This window comes from Rattus rattus, chromosome 12 (assembly GCF_011064425.1).
Source record: "Rattus rattus isolate New Zealand chromosome 12, Rrattus_CSIRO_v1, whole genome shotgun sequence".
In the NCBI taxonomy this organism is placed as follows: domain Eukaryota; kingdom Metazoa; phylum Chordata; class Mammalia; order Rodentia; family Muridae; genus Rattus; species Rattus rattus.
Window position 1 is genome coordinate 57,630,040 of NC_046165.1, and position 19,537 is coordinate 57,649,576.

Here is a 19,537-nt window from a genome sequence, read left to right on the forward strand (position 1 = left end):
AGTGAAATTGCACTTGGGATGTTCAATGTCAGGTTGAGCCAACTGCCCTCAGAGGCTCCTTGACCTTGTCTGGGCTCCTCTTTCCCAAGTCTCAGTGAGGTTTATCAGCTCAGCCCTCCCCGATACCTGCTGGTGAAACAAACAACCCAGGAATGTGGTGTTTTGCTGATGGGGGTGGGGAAGGAGAATCCACAAGGCCTGGGCTTGGGGCTGTTGCTCTTAGCATTGTTTTTCTCTTTGTGTAGCTAACCCAGGATTCACCAAGGAAACATGAGGTGCAGTGGAAAGAATTTGAGGCCTTGATCTCTCAAGGATGCATCTTCTTGGAAGGAATCAGGAGACCTTAGTTCTGGGATAGACTGCTGCTTATTAGCTCCAGCAAGAAGCTCCCACGCCTGCCTAGCTTCCCTGGCTTGTTGGAGGCCCTTCATGTCTCCTGGCATTTAGGAGAGGGTTCAGGGTGTGGTTGATTAGACAGAACTAGGATGAGTGGGGGAGGAGGGTGAGCTACAGGGGTGGAGGGCGGTAGCCCATCAGCTTCCCTTCTGACAGTGCAACTGGTTTATAAGATTGTCTGACTCATGGCAGATTTAGGGGTTAAATTTGCTTTGTGAACTGATTTCTGTGTTGTTGAGAATTGTTTTTCCACCCATTCCTCATGCTTAAAGTGCTCCTCACTGTCCTGAAGTGGCTTTTGTTCTGTTTGTTCCAGAGACACATTCTTGTCACCTGATTTTTTTTTTTTCTTTCTCCTCTTGTTAGGAGCATTCAGCCGTGGATACTGGAGACTTCTTGTGTTCCGCCACTTTCTATGGCTCTAATTAAATAGCACAGACTAGATCATTTAAAAAGAACAGAGGGTTTGGATCTCATTGGTAAGAGTCTAGAAAGTCCAGGAACACGGCGATGGCATATGGAGAGAGTAGTAGGGCTAGGGCAAAGCGACCAGGAGGTGCTACGTGGCATGATGTTGTCAGACTTGGTCTCTCCTCCTCTTTTTTTTTTTTTTTTGGTTCTTTTTTTCGGAGCTGGGGACCGAACCCAGGGCCTTGTGCTTCCTAGGCAAGCGCTCTACCACTTAGCTAAATCCCCAACCCCGGTCTCTCCTCCTCTTATACGATCACTAATGTCATCATGGGGGCCCATTCTCGTTGCTCTAACCACTTCCTGAAGTCCTTGCCTCTGACACACCATCCACATAAGAATCTAGGATGAAAATTTAAGCACATTAACTTTGGGGAGCTCAGTTAACCTTGAGGTACCTGTTCAAATCATAGCAGCGCTTGCTCCCACTCCCACCATCCATAGAAACAGCTTTTCTGTCTTCCTTTGAAGATGGGATTTGCTTTGCTGAGCTCTGTGCTCCCCGAGGCAGTGCAGCCCGAGTGCCATGTCCTTCACCACTCTGGTGGGACATCTCTCCTGTGGGACACAGCCTCCAGCTCAGAAGGAGAGTCAGCTATCCTAGATCACAGGGGAAAGTACTTATAAGTCTCGACTGTGACACCCGTGTTATTCTGTCCCTTGAGGATATAGTGAGCTGGATGCCAGACTTACATTGCAGTCTTCATTACAGTCATTTCTTCCATGGTGCTTGAAGAAAGGGGGCTTGGCCTTATGCCAGGGCTGAGGTCACCTGTGTCTTTCCCTATCCCACACAAAAACTATGAATACATTTTCTGTCTGTATGGATTTGCTTATTTTGGGCACTTCATATAAGTAGACTCATAATCCCAGTGCTTCGTACGTGGCTTTCTTCCTTCAGTGTATTGTTCTCAGGGTTTACCTGTGCTGTGCCCTGTGCCCCAATCCCCACCCCCAGTGCTAGGCCATGCACTTGCTCAGTTGGCAACTTGGGTTTTGAACCCTGATGTGATAAGTTCAAGGTGGTAGATAGAAAACAGGTGGATTATTGGAACTCAGGGTCACCCCAGGAATGTTGCCTGCACAGACAAAGAAAATACAGTTCCTGAGGTATTTCTTCAGTGCATTCCTTAAATATTCAAAGGGACCGATGGAAGAAAATATTTGCTAGAAAGAGAAGTTTATTGAAGTGATCAGTTTGAAAATAGGTACTAAGGCTAAAAGCTTCTATAATAAACCATTAATGACCAATGGGAAAAATATAATTTAAGTATCCTTTTTACAGTAGCAACAGAAAATTAAAGATTTTAAGAACATAATATTATATATGCTACCTAAGAGAAAGGTTTAGTAAGTGGAAAGAAATGCATCATTCATAGAAAAACTGCATGGTGTAAAGAAAGATTATTCTGCAATTGCTTGCTGTAGACTCAAAATATCAAAAGGCGGCCCCAGGAGATGGCTCAGTTAAGATATATTGTACCTGTGAAGGACCCGAGCTCAGCCGCCAGCACCTATGTTTGGTGGCTCTCATCTGCAGGCAACTCCAGGGCATCCAACACCCTCTCTGTGTACATCAGAATTCATGTGCAGGCACTCTACCCTTCCAGATGGATGGACACACACATGCACATGCACGCAGGCACACACACACACACATACACACGCACATACACACGCACATAATTAAAAATAAAATTCTTAAAAGAAATCTCCAACGGGGTGTGTGCGTGTGCGTGTGTGTGTGTGTGTGTGTGTGTGTGTGTGTCTGTCTGTCTGTCTGAAGTCAGGTGGGAGATTAAAATAGGTGGTAAGAGACAAGAATATTCTAAAAGGTCATGATAGAGAGAGACAGGAGATTACAATTGGGTAGATACTAAAACAAGCTACAAAAAGTCATAGTTAAGATAGTATAGCAGTGCTACTCATTGTACCAAGTCAACCACAATGACCAAAGCTACTGGTTAAGTAAAGTAGGTAACTTCCTCTCTAGGAAAAGGTAGTGTGTAGCCACCACAGACTTGTGTGGAAACTGCTCCTCATGTGGCTGGATGTCCTCACAGTGTGTCTATGGGAGGGAGACAGTCTGGTCTGTGTCCTCAGTTGGATGTTGCTTTTTCTTTTTGGTCCTGGTGTTGAACCCAAGACCTTGTACCTGTTAAGCATATTTACTAATTAATTACAAACACCAACCCCCTTTACCATAAATATTACTTTACTAATTTAAATTTAATTAGTGTGTGTGTGTGTGAACTTCATAGCATGATATGAGGTCAGAGGAAAAGTTGAAGGAGTTGGTTCTCTCTTTCAACCATTTGAACCTGGGGACTGTATAGCCATTAGGCTTGGCAACAAGTGTCTACCTGCTGAGTCATCTTAGCAGCCCCGGTTAACTGATTTTTATTTTATTTGTTTGCTATCAGATCTCTTCCTGTTGCCTAGAATGGTCTTAAAACCATTCAAGGCTCAAGAGAGCTTCTGCCTCACCTCCTGAATTCTAGGGCTCGAGGCAAACAGCATTGTGCCTAGTGGATTCTTCCCTCCCCCTTCATTTTAAAGAGAGAGATTTGGTGAGGAATAATTTATGTATGGCACTATTTTAACACCATATTTAAATTATATGTATGTGTGTATGGATGGGTAAGAAGGTGATATAGACATTCATAAAAATAACAGACCATTGAGTATTTTCTTCAGCCGGTTGGATGGATTGCGTCCGTGGTTCCCCAAGCTTTCAGTTTTCAGGTACTTGGGAGCTGTGCTTCGCATCTGGGTTGCCCTGTTATTCCTGACAACGGGTAACTGGTAGAACGCACTGTGAGCCTGCATTATTGTGAGCACATGCTTGTGTTTATTATGTGTGATGGGTGTCACCTGGATGCTAAGCTTTGGCTCCTTATCAGGCTTCCACAGCCTTGTCAAGCGCTGTCCAGATTGGCTCCTGGTCAGTCTTTCTAACCAACTGGGGACAAAACACGCACACCAAACCGTCATCCCCAGTGGAAAAGGGAGACACTGGCCAGTGCAGTGACTGTGTCAGGCTCCAGTGAGGCTGTGATACGGTTTGTGCTGTACTTTTGAATCCAGTCCAGGTTCCTAGGAAGAAAACACCCCTCCCCACCCCCCCTCTTTTTGGCTTTAAATTGAGCCCAGTCAACAGATGACCTCACCGAGTCTTCCTTCCCTGCTGGACTTCGTTTGGAGGGGATGTAAGAGGCATTGTGCAATGTTGGAACAAACAGTGGAGGCCGGCTTTTTTTGTTTTTGTTTCTTAGTTTAGCTCCAAGCCCAGAAAACCGATCTATTCCTGACTGTACAGGGAGCCGTCCAGCAGCTTTTGTGTAGGGGTGGGATGTTTGCCTAAGTACCGTTGGGCTCCCGTGCACCCTGTGGCTAGTATTTCAACTAAGTGCTCTTTCCTTTATGGTAACCATGCATTGTCCATAAGTTATGTCTTCACACGTAGGCCTGAGCTACTCTTTGTTTCTCCGTGTTGTCTCAGACGAGTTACTGTCATCAGGTCCTATAGTGTTTCTCTGTGGACATCCAGGGGCATGTAAAAATGACACTTCTTGTTGATTGGCACATTGTTCTTTCCTGCTATTGTCTGGCCTTTTGGGCTTCTAGGAGGATTCGGAACCAGCTTTGCATAAGTAAATGTGTGTGTTACCGTTAGTCCCTGCTAAGCGGAAGTCTGAATCCTCAAGTGTGTCCTTGGACCTGTGCAGTGAAAACTGAGTTGATTCCGTTCTTTGTACATAGAAGCCTCATAGCATGTGGCTGGCCTTTCTTCCTTCTTTCTTCCTCTCTCTCTCTTTCCTTCCTTCCTTTCCTTTCCTTCCTTCTTCTTTCTCTTAGGATGTTCCATCCTGCCCCATAATCTCTTATTTTTGGCAAGCCAGCACCAACTGTGTGGTTCTGTAGCCCAGGGCAACTGAAAACTGAGACAAACAGAGGAAGTGTCATGAATGACATATTTCTCCAGCCACCTCATCTGGCCAGCCCAGACACATAGCCCTGTCTCAGTGCTCATGGTTGTTGGTGCTCACAGCTCAATCTGCCCAGGGAGGGTTGACCTAGCCTTGTGTGGAAAATCTTTAGGTCGTCCTCGGTCCCCAGACTTATCATGTCTCTTGATTCTTTCTGTAATTTGCTCATTGTCTGGAATTTATTTCTGGCAGACTGTGGTGAAAATTGGGAAGTGTCTTCTATTTCCTGTAAGCAACCCAAAGGCCTCTTTGTTGCTCAAACACAGGCCTTATGTGCGTGCACGAACTTCCATATGCGTGCATGTACGTTCACTCATGGGCATATGAGCACACACACACACACACACACACACACACACACCCACACACACACACACACACACACGGGAAAGGGAAAGAACCAGGCATCCAGCCAGCCTGGGCTTCCTGTGTCTCTCGGGGTTTGAAAGTAAGCATTGCTATAGCATTGTCAAAGCTTACTGTGGGTGGGACTGATGTTTGGGGAGATCTCTGGGAAGCTCTGGGATCAGGTTGCTTTGTTTTTTATTGGCATGACAGAGAACCCTGCTAATGAGGCCAGTTTGCTATCTGCCCTGATTGGCAGCTTTCCCCACATCTGAGTCCTCTTAACATTGGAAGTGACTTTACCTGATCCGAACACTTTCCATATAGGAATGCTTTGTTTTGTTTTGTTTTGCTTTGTTTTGTATCCTGGTGTCCCTGTGGTAATGGGTAGTGCAGGGAATTTCCTTAGGAAGTGAGAAGTCTCCTTTTCTGACAGCCCTCAAGAGGATCTCTCTGACTTACCCGCTTGCCCTGTAAATAGGACAGCTTCGTCTAGTTCCTTGGGTCTTGGTCTGTTTCTGCAGAAGCCTGTCCCTCTGAGGGGATGATTCATAGTTTCAAGTCTTTCTTGTGGTGCCGTGGCCTTGGCCTTCCCTTGAACGGCCTTTATCCAGTTCCTCCCCACACCCTGTTCTTCCCTGATGAAACTCCCTGCTCTCAGCCACCCTCCTTCCCATCCCTTCTCTTGTTGCTGGGTGTGTGTGGCTGGTCTCCCCGAGAGGAGCTTTACCCTTTCGAGATCACAGTACTGGCTGAGAATCGCACAAAACAGCTTCCTGTTCTCCTGGGTTCCATGCTATTTCACAACAGCCCTATGTGCAGTAATTAGAATGAAGTCTATTTTTACAGATAAGAAAACTAAGGTCCAGAGAGGGCCAAGGACCCCGAGGTTCTACAACCAGATGAGAGAAGTGGTACTGGGCTGCGAACCCAGACACTGTGGTTTCTGTCTCCCTCCTAGATGCTCTTTTTATGCCTCTATTGCAGATGGGGAAGTTGAGGCACTGAGGAGTTAAATCACTTGCTCAGTTTTCTGGACCTCATTTCTAGGGCCACGACTCAAGGCCAGACCCGTGACTTGTCATGTCCCTTTTTCTTGCAAGCTCTTGGACAGCTAGAACGCTGGTCCCCAGACATTTCTTTGAATGAGCAAATATTTCATTCCATCATTTCAGGTGAGTGAGTCCCCGTGGTCTGACGGAGGATGTGAGAGCTGGCGGGTTGGAGGGCTTGCAGTGTCTGAGAGCAGGGTGCTGGCAGGGCTGGGCAGTCACTTCTCCAGAAGAGCTAGAGGAATTCCAGGCTTGACACACCCTTTGGAGTCAGAGTGTTCCTCCCTCTACTGAGGGGACGTAAGCTGCTGTCAATGTGGCTTTTGTTCAGAGTCTGATCCAACATCCTTGTCTAATGACAGGAAACAGGAACCTCACCCCTCCCTCAGCCAATGACTTCAACATTTCTTGGAGAAAACCTGCGCAGCTCGGGCAGAGCCTGCAGCCTTCCAAGTGAACGGGTTTGGCTAGGGTGTTTGTTCACCTGTGGCTCTCCTTGCTTTCCCCCGCAGGCCACGGTTGTCCTCCTGCTGCAGGCATGTTGTTTTCTTTTTTTTTTTTTTTTTTTTTTTTTTTTTTTTTTTTGTTTTTTTTTTTTCGGAGCTGGGGACCGAACCCAGGGCCTTGCGCTTGCTAGGCAAGCGCTCTACCACTGAGCTAAATCCCCAACCCCGGCATGTTGTTTTCGATGAATTGTCTGTGCTGTGACATGAGCATGGAGTAGAGAGGAGACACAGCTTGTCTCAGTGCTGGGAACTAAGGCCTGGGGCTGTCCTACCGTGTGGCCTCCGATGTGCCGTCTGATGTCAGTGTTAGCTGGGAATTGCCCTGGGTGCAGGTTGGTAGCTGAAGGAGGGCGGACAGGAGTTGGAATTAAAATGGCAAAAGTGGCCACTGGTCCAGGCTTCATGAGACGAGGAGTCTGTGTGTGCAGCATGGTCTACTAGACCCTCCATGGATTCCTCTGTCCTCCTAGATGGGTCTTGGAAAGCGGCCAGTTTTCTAAAACAAAGGCAGCTGGGAAGGGTGAAGGGGGTGTTGTGTTTGCCCCTTTAAATAGCAAACATGTTAATTGAATACTAGCGTTATCTGGAGTCATGTTTCCATGGAGAGGCAGAGTGAAGCCATTTTGATCATCTGGATTGAGAGCTTTAGTCTATCCATGCCATGCTGACTTCAGCATCCTCTCCAGGGAGGACTTCCAAGTAGGGGACCAGTTAGGGTCATGAGTGTGTTCCTGAGAACATTATGCATCATTAGAGGGATGGACACCCACCTCCAAGGGTGATTTTCATTAGAAGATGGACCAAGAAGATGGTAGGCCAGCATTCTTAAGATAAAGTGAAGCTTCCTCCACCCAAGTAACCAGGAGCATGACTGTGATTATACCCTCATTAAATATATGTATCTGCATGACAGATTAGGATGAATAGTTATTAAAAGGTGGTAGGATTATGGGTAACATTTTCCTCTATTACAGTGTAAAAGGAAAAAGAGAGATTTAGGGTTCAGACCTGAGTTAAACTCCAAAACTATTACGTCTGGTTATTCATCTTTTAAAAAATTACTGTTTTATTTAAAAAATCATACACATATTTATTTAGTGTTTGGGGGTGTGTGCATGCACGGTGATGGAGTGCCACAGTGTGGAGGTAGGAAGATAACCTCTTCTTTCTCTCTACCATGTGGTTCTGGACAGCAAACCTCAGGTCATTAGGTTTGGGGGCAGGCACTTCCACTCACTAAGCCATCTTGACAGCCCTGATTAGGTAACTTTTAAAACTTGCCCAGAACCAGGATTTTTTTAAAGTGGTAGGTGGTCCTGGTGAACTTTTGACATCCTGATTTTAGTTGCAAAATCTTTCCAGGGAGAGCCTGCCTAGCTAGCTCATGTCAGTTGGCTTCTTGATCATATGTAAAAGTCCTTGAAGGGCCTCTGTGGTTAACCTTGGCTTCTGCAGATGCACTGTCAGGGTTCAAGGTTTTTGGTGTGTGTGTGTGTTTGTGTGTGTGTGTGTGTGTGTTCACCTGTGTATGTGCATGGAGACCAAGGATTGATATCAAATGGCTTCTCCATTGCTCTCCACCTTGTTTTATGAAGTGGTCTCTCATTGCACCTAGAATTCAGTGTTTTAACTTGACAAGCTGGTCAGCAAGTCCCAGGGACATATCTGTTGCTGTGCTGGGATTACGTTGCATGCTTGCATTTTAGTGGGTGCTGGAATCTGGACTCCGGTCCTCATACTTGTACAGTAAGTGTTTTGCCCACTTTGCCCATTGATCCATCTCCCCAGCCACATGGCTTGTCGGAGACACAGTTCTGTTGCTGTGAAGAGACATGGTGGTCAAGATATCTTATAAAAGAAAACATTTGATTGAAGGCTTGCTTACAGTGTCAGTGGGTTAGTCATTTATCATCATGGTAGGAAGCATGGGAGCAGGCAGACAGTCACTGGAGCAGGGCCTGAGAGTTTATATCTGATACACAACCATCTAGAGAGGGCAGGGAGGGGGAGGGGGGTGAGCTCAAGTACTAACTGGGGTTCGTGTGACTTTTGAAATCTTAAAGCCCACCCCTACGGTGGCATTCTTCCTCCAACAGCCCACACCAGTCCTTCCCAAACAGTTCCACCAACTGCAGATCAAGCATTCAAGATAAATACCTGAGCCTGGGGGGGAGGGGGTCACTGTCATTCAAATTACCTCTTGGCTCATGGTTTGATAAAACTTTCAGATATTTAAACCATGTTCAACCTTTATGAGCAAATGAGCTCAAGTCATGGAGCCCTTGAAAGTCAGTAAAGCTGCTTGTAGTGGAGGGGGTCATTCTGGGCCTTCTCTTCCCGTGCTCGACCCATGCCTGGTCGTCGAGTCTAGTGGGCCTGCTCCTTGGACCCTGGCCTCTTGCTGTCTGCAGATGGTCTAAGGGCTCTCACCCCCTTCATGTCTTCTCTCACCCCTCTGGATCTGCTTTGGGTGACTCAGGGAATTACTGGTCATCAATTGGCTTTTCACGTTAAGGGATTCGCAATGACCCTTTGTTACAGCCCACTGATTTCATTAGCTTGGCCTTTGATCTAGGTTACCAGGAGCATGGGTGAGTTGCAAGGAGGAACAGGTATGAGGGCTGACGTTCGTTGCTCTTATCATGATGCCCCCCAATCGACATTCACCCACACAAGGGGGATATTTGCCTTTTGATCCTGGGGTTCCATTTAGAGCTGTGTGCTTCGGTGAACCTGCACATGCTTGGAAGGCAGACAAGGGTGTGGGAAGGGGCAGTCACTCTGCAGCACAGAAGATGCTTGTTGCTGGAGGCTGGAGGAAAGCAAGCTGCTTCACATTTCCGGTTTGCATGGATTACCATTCCGTGGTAGGATAAACCCCCGTGACCCAAGCAACTTATGCAAGAAAGAATTTTATTTTGGCTTACAGTTCAAAAACAGAGTCCATAATGGAGGTGGTGGGGTGGTGGTGGGGCATGGCAGCAGGCTGCTGGGGCCGGAGGCAGAGAGAGAGATCATATCTCCACCCACATGCAGGAAGCAGAGAGGGTGTAGAAATGGGGTGAAGCTAAGAACTGTCAAAGTGATCCACTTCACTCAGCTAGGTCCTACCTCCTAGTTCCAAACCTCCCCAAGCAGTGACACCAACTAAGGACCAAATGTACAAATACCTGGGCTTCTAGGGGGCATTTCTCATGCCAATTACTATAGCAGATTGGCAACATGGTGGGGGGTGTGTCCCCCTGCTGTGTCTGGAGAGCCATATACCCACCCTGCCTGCCTACACTGAGTATCAATCAAAGGAAGGCACATGACACTACTTTGTGGGCAAACTGTCACTGTCTTCAGACACACAGAAGGGGGCTTCAGATCCCATTACAGACGGTTGTGAGCCTCCATGTGGTTGCTGGGAATTGAACTCAGGACCTCTGGAAGAGCAGCCACTGCTCTTAACCTCTGAGTCATCTCTCCAGCCCCACGACATCACTTTGTGATGAGCTCAACACAGGATGCCCATGAGTTGATAGGATTGCTGTGAAATAAATACAAGCTGAGGTGTCACGCTGTCACAGGTGTCACACTGTCACAGGTTCATGGTCCCCTCCTCACCGGTGGTGGGTGATGGCTGGAGAGGACAGGGGGTGTTTCTTGAATCAGGGGCTGTGAATGTGGGTGCAAAGCGGGAGGTGCCTTTCCCAGGGCTTTAGCATTGGACATCACTGAGCTGGCAGTGCTGACCATCTTTCTGCCTTGCTCCCAATGTCCATCTCTGATTGGTCTCTAGAGTCATTTTCCTGCAGCTTGGAAAAAATTGGTCACTTCCTCCCACTAGGCACAACCCATGGGAAGGGAGGCTCGGTGGGTGGACTTCGGAGGCAGGCAGCTCCATGTATCTTGTGACAGGGAGTTCCCTTGGTGAGGCGGGGACCATCACTAGTGTCTCCCACTTAAGCTGTTTACTGGAGATGGGGGGGGAATGGGAGGGTATGGGGTGGATTTTGCGGATACTGAAGAGGGAGCCATCCCTCAGCACCACTGTCTGGCAAGTGCTAGGACCAAGACAGGCTCTGAGGGAGACTGAAGATAGATGAAGGTCAGGGAGGGGGAGCAAGTAGGGAGTCACAGGTAGCGCCCACTGTTCAGCTGTTCCGACCACCTACCGAGAACCTGTCAGAAATAGGAATGGAAGACAAAATTTTGAGAACTTGGATATAGGGTGAAGAGCGTGAGTCATCTTTCTGCACCATTTTTAAAAACTGCATGTGAAGGCTTGGGGGAGATGGCCCAGTGGGTAAAGTACTTGTCCTGTGGGTTCCCAGCCTCCAGGTAAACATGGCGGCCCACCCCTAATCCCAGCACTTGGGAGGTGGACATGGAAGCCCCAGGCTGGCTGGCTTGCTGTCCAAACTGGTGAGTTCTGGGTTCAGACGGGAGAGCCTGCCTCAGTGTAGAGTGATTGAGCAAGACATCTGACCTCAACATGGATGTAGACACATGTGAACACACCCACCCACCCACCACCACCACGCAACACACAAATAGAAACTGATTTGAGCCTACAAGGATCTTAAAAGAAAAAATAAAAATTTTGAGTCTTTGGGATGCTGCAAATTTCAGAGGGATTTTGTATTTGGGGTTTTCAAGTCACGTTTATTTCTTTGTCTCTTTAAGATTTTGTTCACGTCCCAAAAGCATTAAGTATGGGCTAGCAGAGCCGCTGCGGGTCCTAACGAGGAATAAAGTGCTGACTCATGCTGCAGTGGCTGCTTCAGGCTGGGTGGAAGGAAGCAGCAGGGGAGACACAGAAGACCACACTGTGTGCACTTCTGCTTTATGCGAAGTGACAGGGATCAGATTAGTGGTTGCTTTGGCTGGGGCTAATGAGTAGGAAGGGAAGGGACTGCAATGGTCCTTCACTTTTTTTGTGGGGAGGTGTTTTAGAATGAGATGTGACGATGCTGTATAGAAAGGTGAATACACTAAAAATGCCGGGTTGTGCCCTTAACTGGGCGAATTTTGTGTTATATCTATTCAGTTAAGCTCCTAAAAAGAAGCAGGATCCTTTGATGGGTTTTATAGAAATAGTACAAGCAATAATACAGGTCCAGCACCCTTTATCTGAAGTGCTTGGGACTAGAAAAGTTCTTTCAGAGTAAGGTAATTGGATATACATCATGAGTTATTTTGAAGATGGGGCCCAGGTCTAAAGATGATATTCCTGTGTAATGCTAATTATTGACCTTATGTAATATCCAAGGGCTTTCTTTTTGAGACACAGTCTCATGTATCCTGTATCCCCAGGCTGGCTTTTAGCTTGCTTCGTTCCATCAGCTTCCTCTAGCTCCTAAATGCTGGGCATACTGACCTAATTTTTTTCAGTACCGGGCATGAGCATGTTAGTAAAATCATCTACCAACCAAGCTCCTTCCCTGGCCCCTTGAGAGCAATTCTGTACAATTCGTTAACATGCCTGCAATGTGAGGTCAGCGTGAAACTTTCCGTATGTGGCATGATATTTAAGATTCGGGAGCATTTTGGATTTAGGACTTTCAGAATTAAGAGCTGACCACTTGAAGTTGGTCATTCTCTGGAAATCCTGGGATTTTCATGGAAGGCACATCCAGATTCAGGCCACGGTTGCAGAGCATGCTCTTAGCTGTCATGCAGCAGGTGAATGGGTACCTATGCTCTCTGTGGCAATGCTCTGAGGAGGGAAGAAAAGCCGGCGCATGCGAGGCATTTCACAGAGATTTTTCCCTTATGAGCCCTCCTCAGCTCTGTATGGAGGGGAGCTTTGTGCCTGTTTAGTAGACAAAGCCAGGAAATCCCAAAAAGCAACTGCAAGGAAGGCTACCAGAGGAAATAGACCCAGGTCTTGGGGCGCTTTGACCTTAATGGTCACCCCTTGCCATTGCTGGCTGCTGGTGGGTGGCTGTGACTTTCTCACAGGGCCAGCTAGCCCAGGATGGTCACCACACAGATGTCTTTGAGTGATTCTTTCCAGATCGCATCCTCAGCGAGGACCGGCGGTCCCTCCGGAAATTATTCTGACCTTCTGCCCTGTTCCCGAGGAACAGCTCTTCCCTGGAGACCTTCCATGGAAGGAAAGTGGTGGGAAAGCTTAGGGAACACAGGCCCTTCAGGGACATGTTTGCAAGTGACATTAACTTAGAGAAAACATGTTTGTCTCTCAGGCATGCTGGGCATCATGTGGCTTCCTAATCAGATACTAGCTTCGTGAGGACGGAAGGCCTAGCCTTGTAACCAGGGAACCTGGCTGTGTTTTGATGGTGGCATTACCACTGTGTGGTGAACAGGCCCCTCGTAGGCCCGAGTAGGTGGGAGTGGAAGGAGAGGCAAATGGAAAAACAGTCTACACTCAGCCAGATTTAGAATGGCTGCTTATCAGAAACTTCCTTCCCCAGGCCATGATCCATGGGCAAGGAGTGAGGCCATGAATGGGTGTGTACACCCAAGGGGCTTCTCATGTCCCTTGAGGATGGAGAAGCATGGCGTCACATTGTCTGAGTGGGTCCTGTTACTGGCCTGAAGGTGTCCCTGGCCACTGTCCCTACTGCCTTTTGGAGGGGCGAGTGGGGGCTGAGGCACAGCCTGCTCCTTGCTTGAGCTGCCCTGAGGAGCAAGCACCCTGTAGACTTAGCTTCCTTAGGTAGAGAAAGAAATCAGACAGACCTTGTGGAAAGAAGTGTGCTGCTGAAAGAAATGGTTTTCTCTCATAAAAATCAAAGGCCCAACCATGAAGTTCAGTCGTTCATAGAGGTCTTGCCTACCATGCATGAGACACTAGGTTTGATGTCCAGCACTGGGGGTGGGGGATAGGAATATTCGTGTGTTTAATGGTCAGGAACTTTTACCACCAAATCTTAAAACATAGTGTTTTTGTTAGGGTTTTACTGCTGTGAACAGACACCATGACCAAGGCAACTCTTATAAGGACATTTAATTGGGGCTGGCTTACAGGTCCAGAGGTTCAGTCCAGTATCGTCAAGGTGGGAGCAGGGCAGCATCCAGGCAGGCATGGTGCAGGCAGAGCTGAGAGTTCTACATCTTCATCTGAAGGCTGCTAGTGGAAGGCTGACTTCCAGGCAGCTAGGATGAGGGTCTTAAAGCCCCACCCACAGTGACACACCTACTCCAACAGGTCCACATCTACTCCAACAGGGCCATATACCTTCTCCCTGGGCTGAGCATATACAAACCATCACACATAGGACTGAAAATAAGTCTTAAAGAAGAGTATCTCAGAGCAAACCAAAACATTCACTGTGGAGGTGTAAATTATTTTATCCAATCCTATATTAAGAGACTTGAAATAATTGTACTCCCTGGGATGAGCATGGGGGTTGGAGAGATGGCTCCATGTTTAATAAGCACTTGTTGTTCTAGAGAACCTAGGTTTGGTTCTCAGTCCCCTCACAGGCACCTAAGTCCAGTTCCAGGGGTCCAGTGCTCTCTTCTGGTTTCTGTGGGCCAGACTTTCGTGGAAGGCACCATACACATAAACTGAAAATAAGTCTTAAAGAAGAGTATCTCAGAGCAATTCTGTTTCCTACTGACAGGATAAATGGAATGAAAAGAACCAGTCTAGGGACAGAGCGTGTTCTTTATTCTCTGAGATGGGCAAACCAAAACATTCACTGTGGAGGTGTAAATTATTTTATCCAATCCTATATTAAGAGACTTGAAATAATCGTCGTACTCCCTGGGATGAGCATTATTAGTCCAGACTGAGCCGTGCTGCATTCAGTGTCCTCCTGAGAAATGACTGGGCTGTTGGTCCCTAAGGAAGGAGATCTGTTCCATGTCAAGCTTCCTGGGCGTGGGCCTGACATGAAGTCCAGCTGATATGTGAGGCTCTCAAAAATGGTGTTTATCTACAGATGCATGCACACATAGAAGCAAACATGCATGCATGTATACTTGTGCATAGGTGGAAACATGCATGGATACTAACAAAGCATTTATACAGGTCTGCACATGTGTATATATGAACACACATGCATTTGTATCCGCCTTCACACATATAAACACATAACATGCAGCCTTGTTTTTTATTTCATTTTGCGGTCCACCATTTTTTTTCTTCCTTGTCATCTGTTTCTCTTCTTTCTGTTTGATGGGACCTTCTTATATTTTAAGGTTTTATTGCGGCTCACATGCCTCTTTTAGGCAGGGTGTCACTATGTGTCTCTGGTTGACTTACTAGTAGCTCAGGCTGGCCCCAAACTTGTCAAGCTCCCCCCATCTTTAACATCTGCAGGCTGGGATTGCAGGTGTGTCAGGAAGGACTGGCTTGGGTATCTTTTTAAAGCCACTTTTAAGCTTTTGGGAAGGAGATAGACTATAAATAAGGAAATAGACTAAAATACAAGCAGAAAAGAGATATGAAAAAAAAATGTACCCGATTGAGTTGGTTGATTTGAGGGAGGCTGATGGTGGTAATTGAGTAGATGTGATATTAACTTTACTTAAAATTACTTCTATTTTAGAAAAGTCATCTTTGAAGAGGGCCGTTTTCCTTTGTGCCCCATGCTTTCTGGTGGAAGGAACATTCCTTGTCCAGCAGGATGGGGCAGAAGGGTCTGTAGGCTTCATTGCAGCCCTCTGGGTCACATGGGAAAGCTGACCCTGTCACCAGGAAAGCATAGTTGACTCATCGGATCCAAAGAGTCTGCATCTGTGGATTCAGTTAGTTCTGGGTTCAGCCAAACCGCAAATAAAAAAAGAGTTTGGTAAACATTTCTGGAAAGTTTCAAAATGTAAAAATTGAAATTTACTTTCATGTTAGTACTCATACCACGTCCTCTCAGGTGGAGTGCTATGTGGGTACTGCAGGCAAACAAGACAGAGAGGGTACAAGGTGTAGAGGGAGGTCTGGAGTGGAGCCCAGGTGTAGCTGGGATCCTGGGATCAATTCTCAGCTTCCCCACAAGAGTACACAGTGGGAGGCACACCCTGTGCCAAAGTTTATGCAAGGAACTTGGGTATCTATGGAGTTTGGTATTCTAGGGGGTATAAAAAATGTTGCTCACAGATACTGAGGGGCACACCTGAACCCCATTTACATTTTCAACTGGATGAAAGGTGAGGTTTGAGTGCCCTAGGGATGATTACATAGGGCACGCATTGCGCTCCTTCTGTATCTGGACATCTGGGCACTGACCCTGCTCTGAGGAGCTTATGCCTCTGCTCTCTCTCTCTCTCTCTCTCTCTCTCTCTCTCTCTCTCTCTCTCTCTCTCTCTCTCTGTGTGTGTGTGTGTGTGTGTGTGTGTGTGTTGCTCAGAAACTACTGCAGATGGTAGTGAGACCCAAGATGGTGACAGTCTCATGAGCTTGGTGGGGAGGTGGTACCAGGTAAAGAGCAGACGGCGTGGATTTGAGCTCCAGGGGGCACTGCCTGAGCAAGGAATGGAGGGTGGTCATTAACAGGGCGAGTCGAAGGAGTAAGAAGCCTACCGGGTGGCCATGGGTGGTGACCATGCTGGGGACAAGAGAGTATGATGGAGACTGGACACATCTGTTGGGTCGCATCTAGCTGGGCTCAGGAGAAATGCTTGAGTCTCCCTTCCTGGAGGATGTGCATGGGGACTGCAGCTGCAGATAGAGGGTATTACAAGGTCTGTGTGGCAGTCTGGGAGCGGAGGTTGGAGGAGAGTGAGGGGTGATGGCTGTAGCCACAGACAGTCTAGAGTGCTTGCTGTTAACAAAGTGATATTTTTGTTGTTGGGGGAGTGGGAAGGGGGAGTGGGGAGCACAGTTTAGGGAGAAAAATTGGAATTTTCTTGACAGAGTTTCTAGGGAAGGATTTTGCTTAAAGCCTCCATCAGCTGACACCATGTTCTAGATACTAGGCAGCAATGGGTCCCTTTCACTACGTAGCAGGTTCTTCATGCCTCTGCCTGGGAAGACCCCAGTGAGTGAGAGGTGCAAAAAGAATTCTCTCAAAAGAACTTAGAAGCGGGTTTTAAAATATGTTTATTTGAATTGCCATCTAGTAATGACGTGGGCTTACAGGGTACAGTGTGACATTCAATACAAGTATGTAATTTATAATGATCAGCTAAGGGTAACTGCTGTATCTCATGGCTGTTTCTCTGATATGTATGAAGCCCAGTTAAGCCAATCACAACTTAGTTGTATCTGCCCGTTTTGGTGAGTGTAGGAAATCTAATATTTCATTTGAAAGAATAGCTCCTGGCTTCAGGTGTCTAGAGACCTGAACCCTTTTTCCTTATTGTTACATGAATTTGATTGAACAAACAATATGATTGGATAACTCATTTTAGTGCTTTCCTCTGTGTGTGCAGAAGATGAGTGGCAATAGTTCCACAAAACCTCATGTCATCAAGGAAACCAGGCAAGAGCCCTCCAGGAACCTATGAGAGATTATAGCATATGCAAAGGCCCTGGGGTGAGAGGAACTAGCCTGATGTAATGACTGAGATGGCCTGCAGATAAAGAGTATATGGCAGAGACTCCACAGGGCTGGGTTGTGGAGGTTAGTCAGGATCTCACAGAGCTCGTTGGGAACTTGAAACAGTGTCTGCAACACGAGAGGAAGGCACTGGAGGATTTAGACTGAGGAGCAATGTAAGGTTGATAGACTTTCTGTCTATGTGGGATCTTCATAACAAAGTCTGTAGGAAATACAATCCCCTTTAAACACAGCACCGAGACTTAGGGCGGCAGAGTAACGTACCCCAGGGCACCTACAGGTGACCACCGGGAACAAACCGAGCAGGTTCATTCCATGCCCATTTGTCCAAAGTATCAGCTGACCTCAGTAATGATATTACAGCAAGCTCAGCTTCAAAATGCTTTGAACTCTTAAGATGAGAGATTGTCCTTCAATTATGGAGTGGAATTACACTGGAGAAACCTGAGTGGCCAGGAGTGAGTGGGCCTGCTGGGTGTTTTGGAAAGGCCCATTGTGCATGGCTCCACTCCAGCCTCTCGGAGGCCCGGCTGTCTACTGGGGCGTCTCACAGCAGCTAGCAGCACAAAGAAGGGTTTGGCTCCTCTAGCTGGCCCTCTGAACCTGCCGTTGTCCGTAAGGACTCGTTGTCCTTGGAATGTGCCCCAGGTCTCAGATAAATCGGATCAGTAGTTCATTCGTGGTTTCACTTGCCGGCTGTCCAGTGCCAAGTTTCTCCCGGTTGGGTACTGAGTTGACTTAAGTGCATTCCTAGACCTTGTTGGAGAGAGCACTGTCTCCAGTGGGAACCCAGGAGGCTCGGTTCTGGGTTCAAGTGGGTAAGCACCTGCTCATGAGTTTCTTACGATGATGAATGGCAAATGTCTGTTTCTTCCCAGTCGACCATGTTGTTCCCGAGCCCGGGACAAGCCTATTGGCTGCCTTTGATCAGTGGAGGGAGTGGGCGGACAGCAAGTCCTGCTGTGACTATTCGCTGCATGTGGACATCACGGAGTGGCACAAGGGCATCCAGGAGGAGATGGAAGCTCTGGTGAAGGACCACGGTAGGTCATGCTTTGTTCTAACCCAATGCCCTCCTTGTGCAAGCAGATGGCTGGGCACTTGGGGCTACAGCTCATGCCGACTGTAGGGGCCCTCGCCCAGCCTAGCATGGGAGCAGGAACCTTTATGACAGCACAGTGTGGCTTTCCCCTGGGGTGCCTTCTTGGTTAAGAGCATCCTAGAGATTACTGAGGGACTGGTTCAAGGAGTGACTAGTCCTCTAAGGCCCAGTGAGGCAGTAGTGTTGGTTTTTGGAGTTTTGAGACAAACATATCACTCAAATCTGGACGATTGAGGCCAGCTGAGGAGGTGTTGAGCCTTCAAACCTGAGACAACGTGATGGGCCTTTTCTGCTGCAGAGAATCCTAGGAATTGGGTGGGGAAGGGTTCACAGGAAAGCCAGAGGGGTCTTCATTTACCTTGGGGTGCCCCAGGACTCCTATCCACACGAGTTGTTACGGGGTGCTTAGGAAGTGGGGCGGAACCACATGGTTCTCCTGGGTCCCCTTCAGTTTGCTACGGATTAGGTCCCAGGAGTCACTCTTTATATCACAGGGTCTTGATTTGTGGGGAAGTTTACTAACTTTGTTCTTAGAGGTTCAGAGACAGAAATACTATATGCTGTGAGTCTAAAGGCAAATCTCTAGGCGTGGGAACAGATAGGGGAAACTCCTACGGAGGCACTACAAAAGGCTCTGGAATGGAAAGCCAGCTTGCCACAGACTATGTGACCTTGGGCAATTCATGTAAACTTTGAATTCTAATATTTTGAAAATCTGTCTGGGAATATTGCAGTAAGATGGAGTGCCCTCCTAACATGGAGGTCACCTTTCTAACACTCTTGACCCTGAAAATCCTTTTTTTTTAAAGCTCAAGGATCATTTTAATAGAGTTTAAAAGGAAAATCAAAACAAAACAAAACAAAACAAAAAACAAACTCCAATGGCAGGTACATTGCCTGGTGGAGGGAGGGAGAAAGACAAGAGAAAGAGAAATGACCATGTTGTTTGAGTTAAGCTGGCATGAGGTCAGCGACACGGCAGACAAGCAGCCATCAGGCAGGGATGGGAACTGGAGAAGCAGCGAATGCCAGAGTGTTAGAGAAAGCTCAATTTGAAAAGGGGAAGGAAGGGAGAAGGAGAAGGAGGAGGAGGGGGAGGAGGAGGAGGAGGAGGAGGAGGAGGCGAAGGAGGAGGAGGAGGAGGAGGTGGAGGAGGAGGAGGAGGAGGGGGAGGAGGAGGAGGAGGGGGAGGAGGAGGAGGAGGAGGAGGAGGAGGAGGAGG

The 19,537-nt window shown here is 47.5% G+C and overlaps 1 protein-coding gene across 2 annotated transcripts in view; it reads left to right on the plus strand.

Moving 5' to 3' along the window:
- Dpysl2 (dihydropyrimidinase like 2) overlaps positions 1-19,537 on the plus strand; it is a 106,774-nt gene that overhangs the window by 57,099 nt on the left and 30,138 nt on the right. For both annotated transcript variants that reach the window (XM_032917593.1, XM_032917594.1), the window contains exon 4: positions 18,092-18,256. In XM_032917593.1, the coding sequence (XP_032773484.1) occupies positions 18,092-18,256 (165 nt within the window). The remainder of the gene's footprint in view (positions 1-18,091; positions 18,257-19,537) is intronic.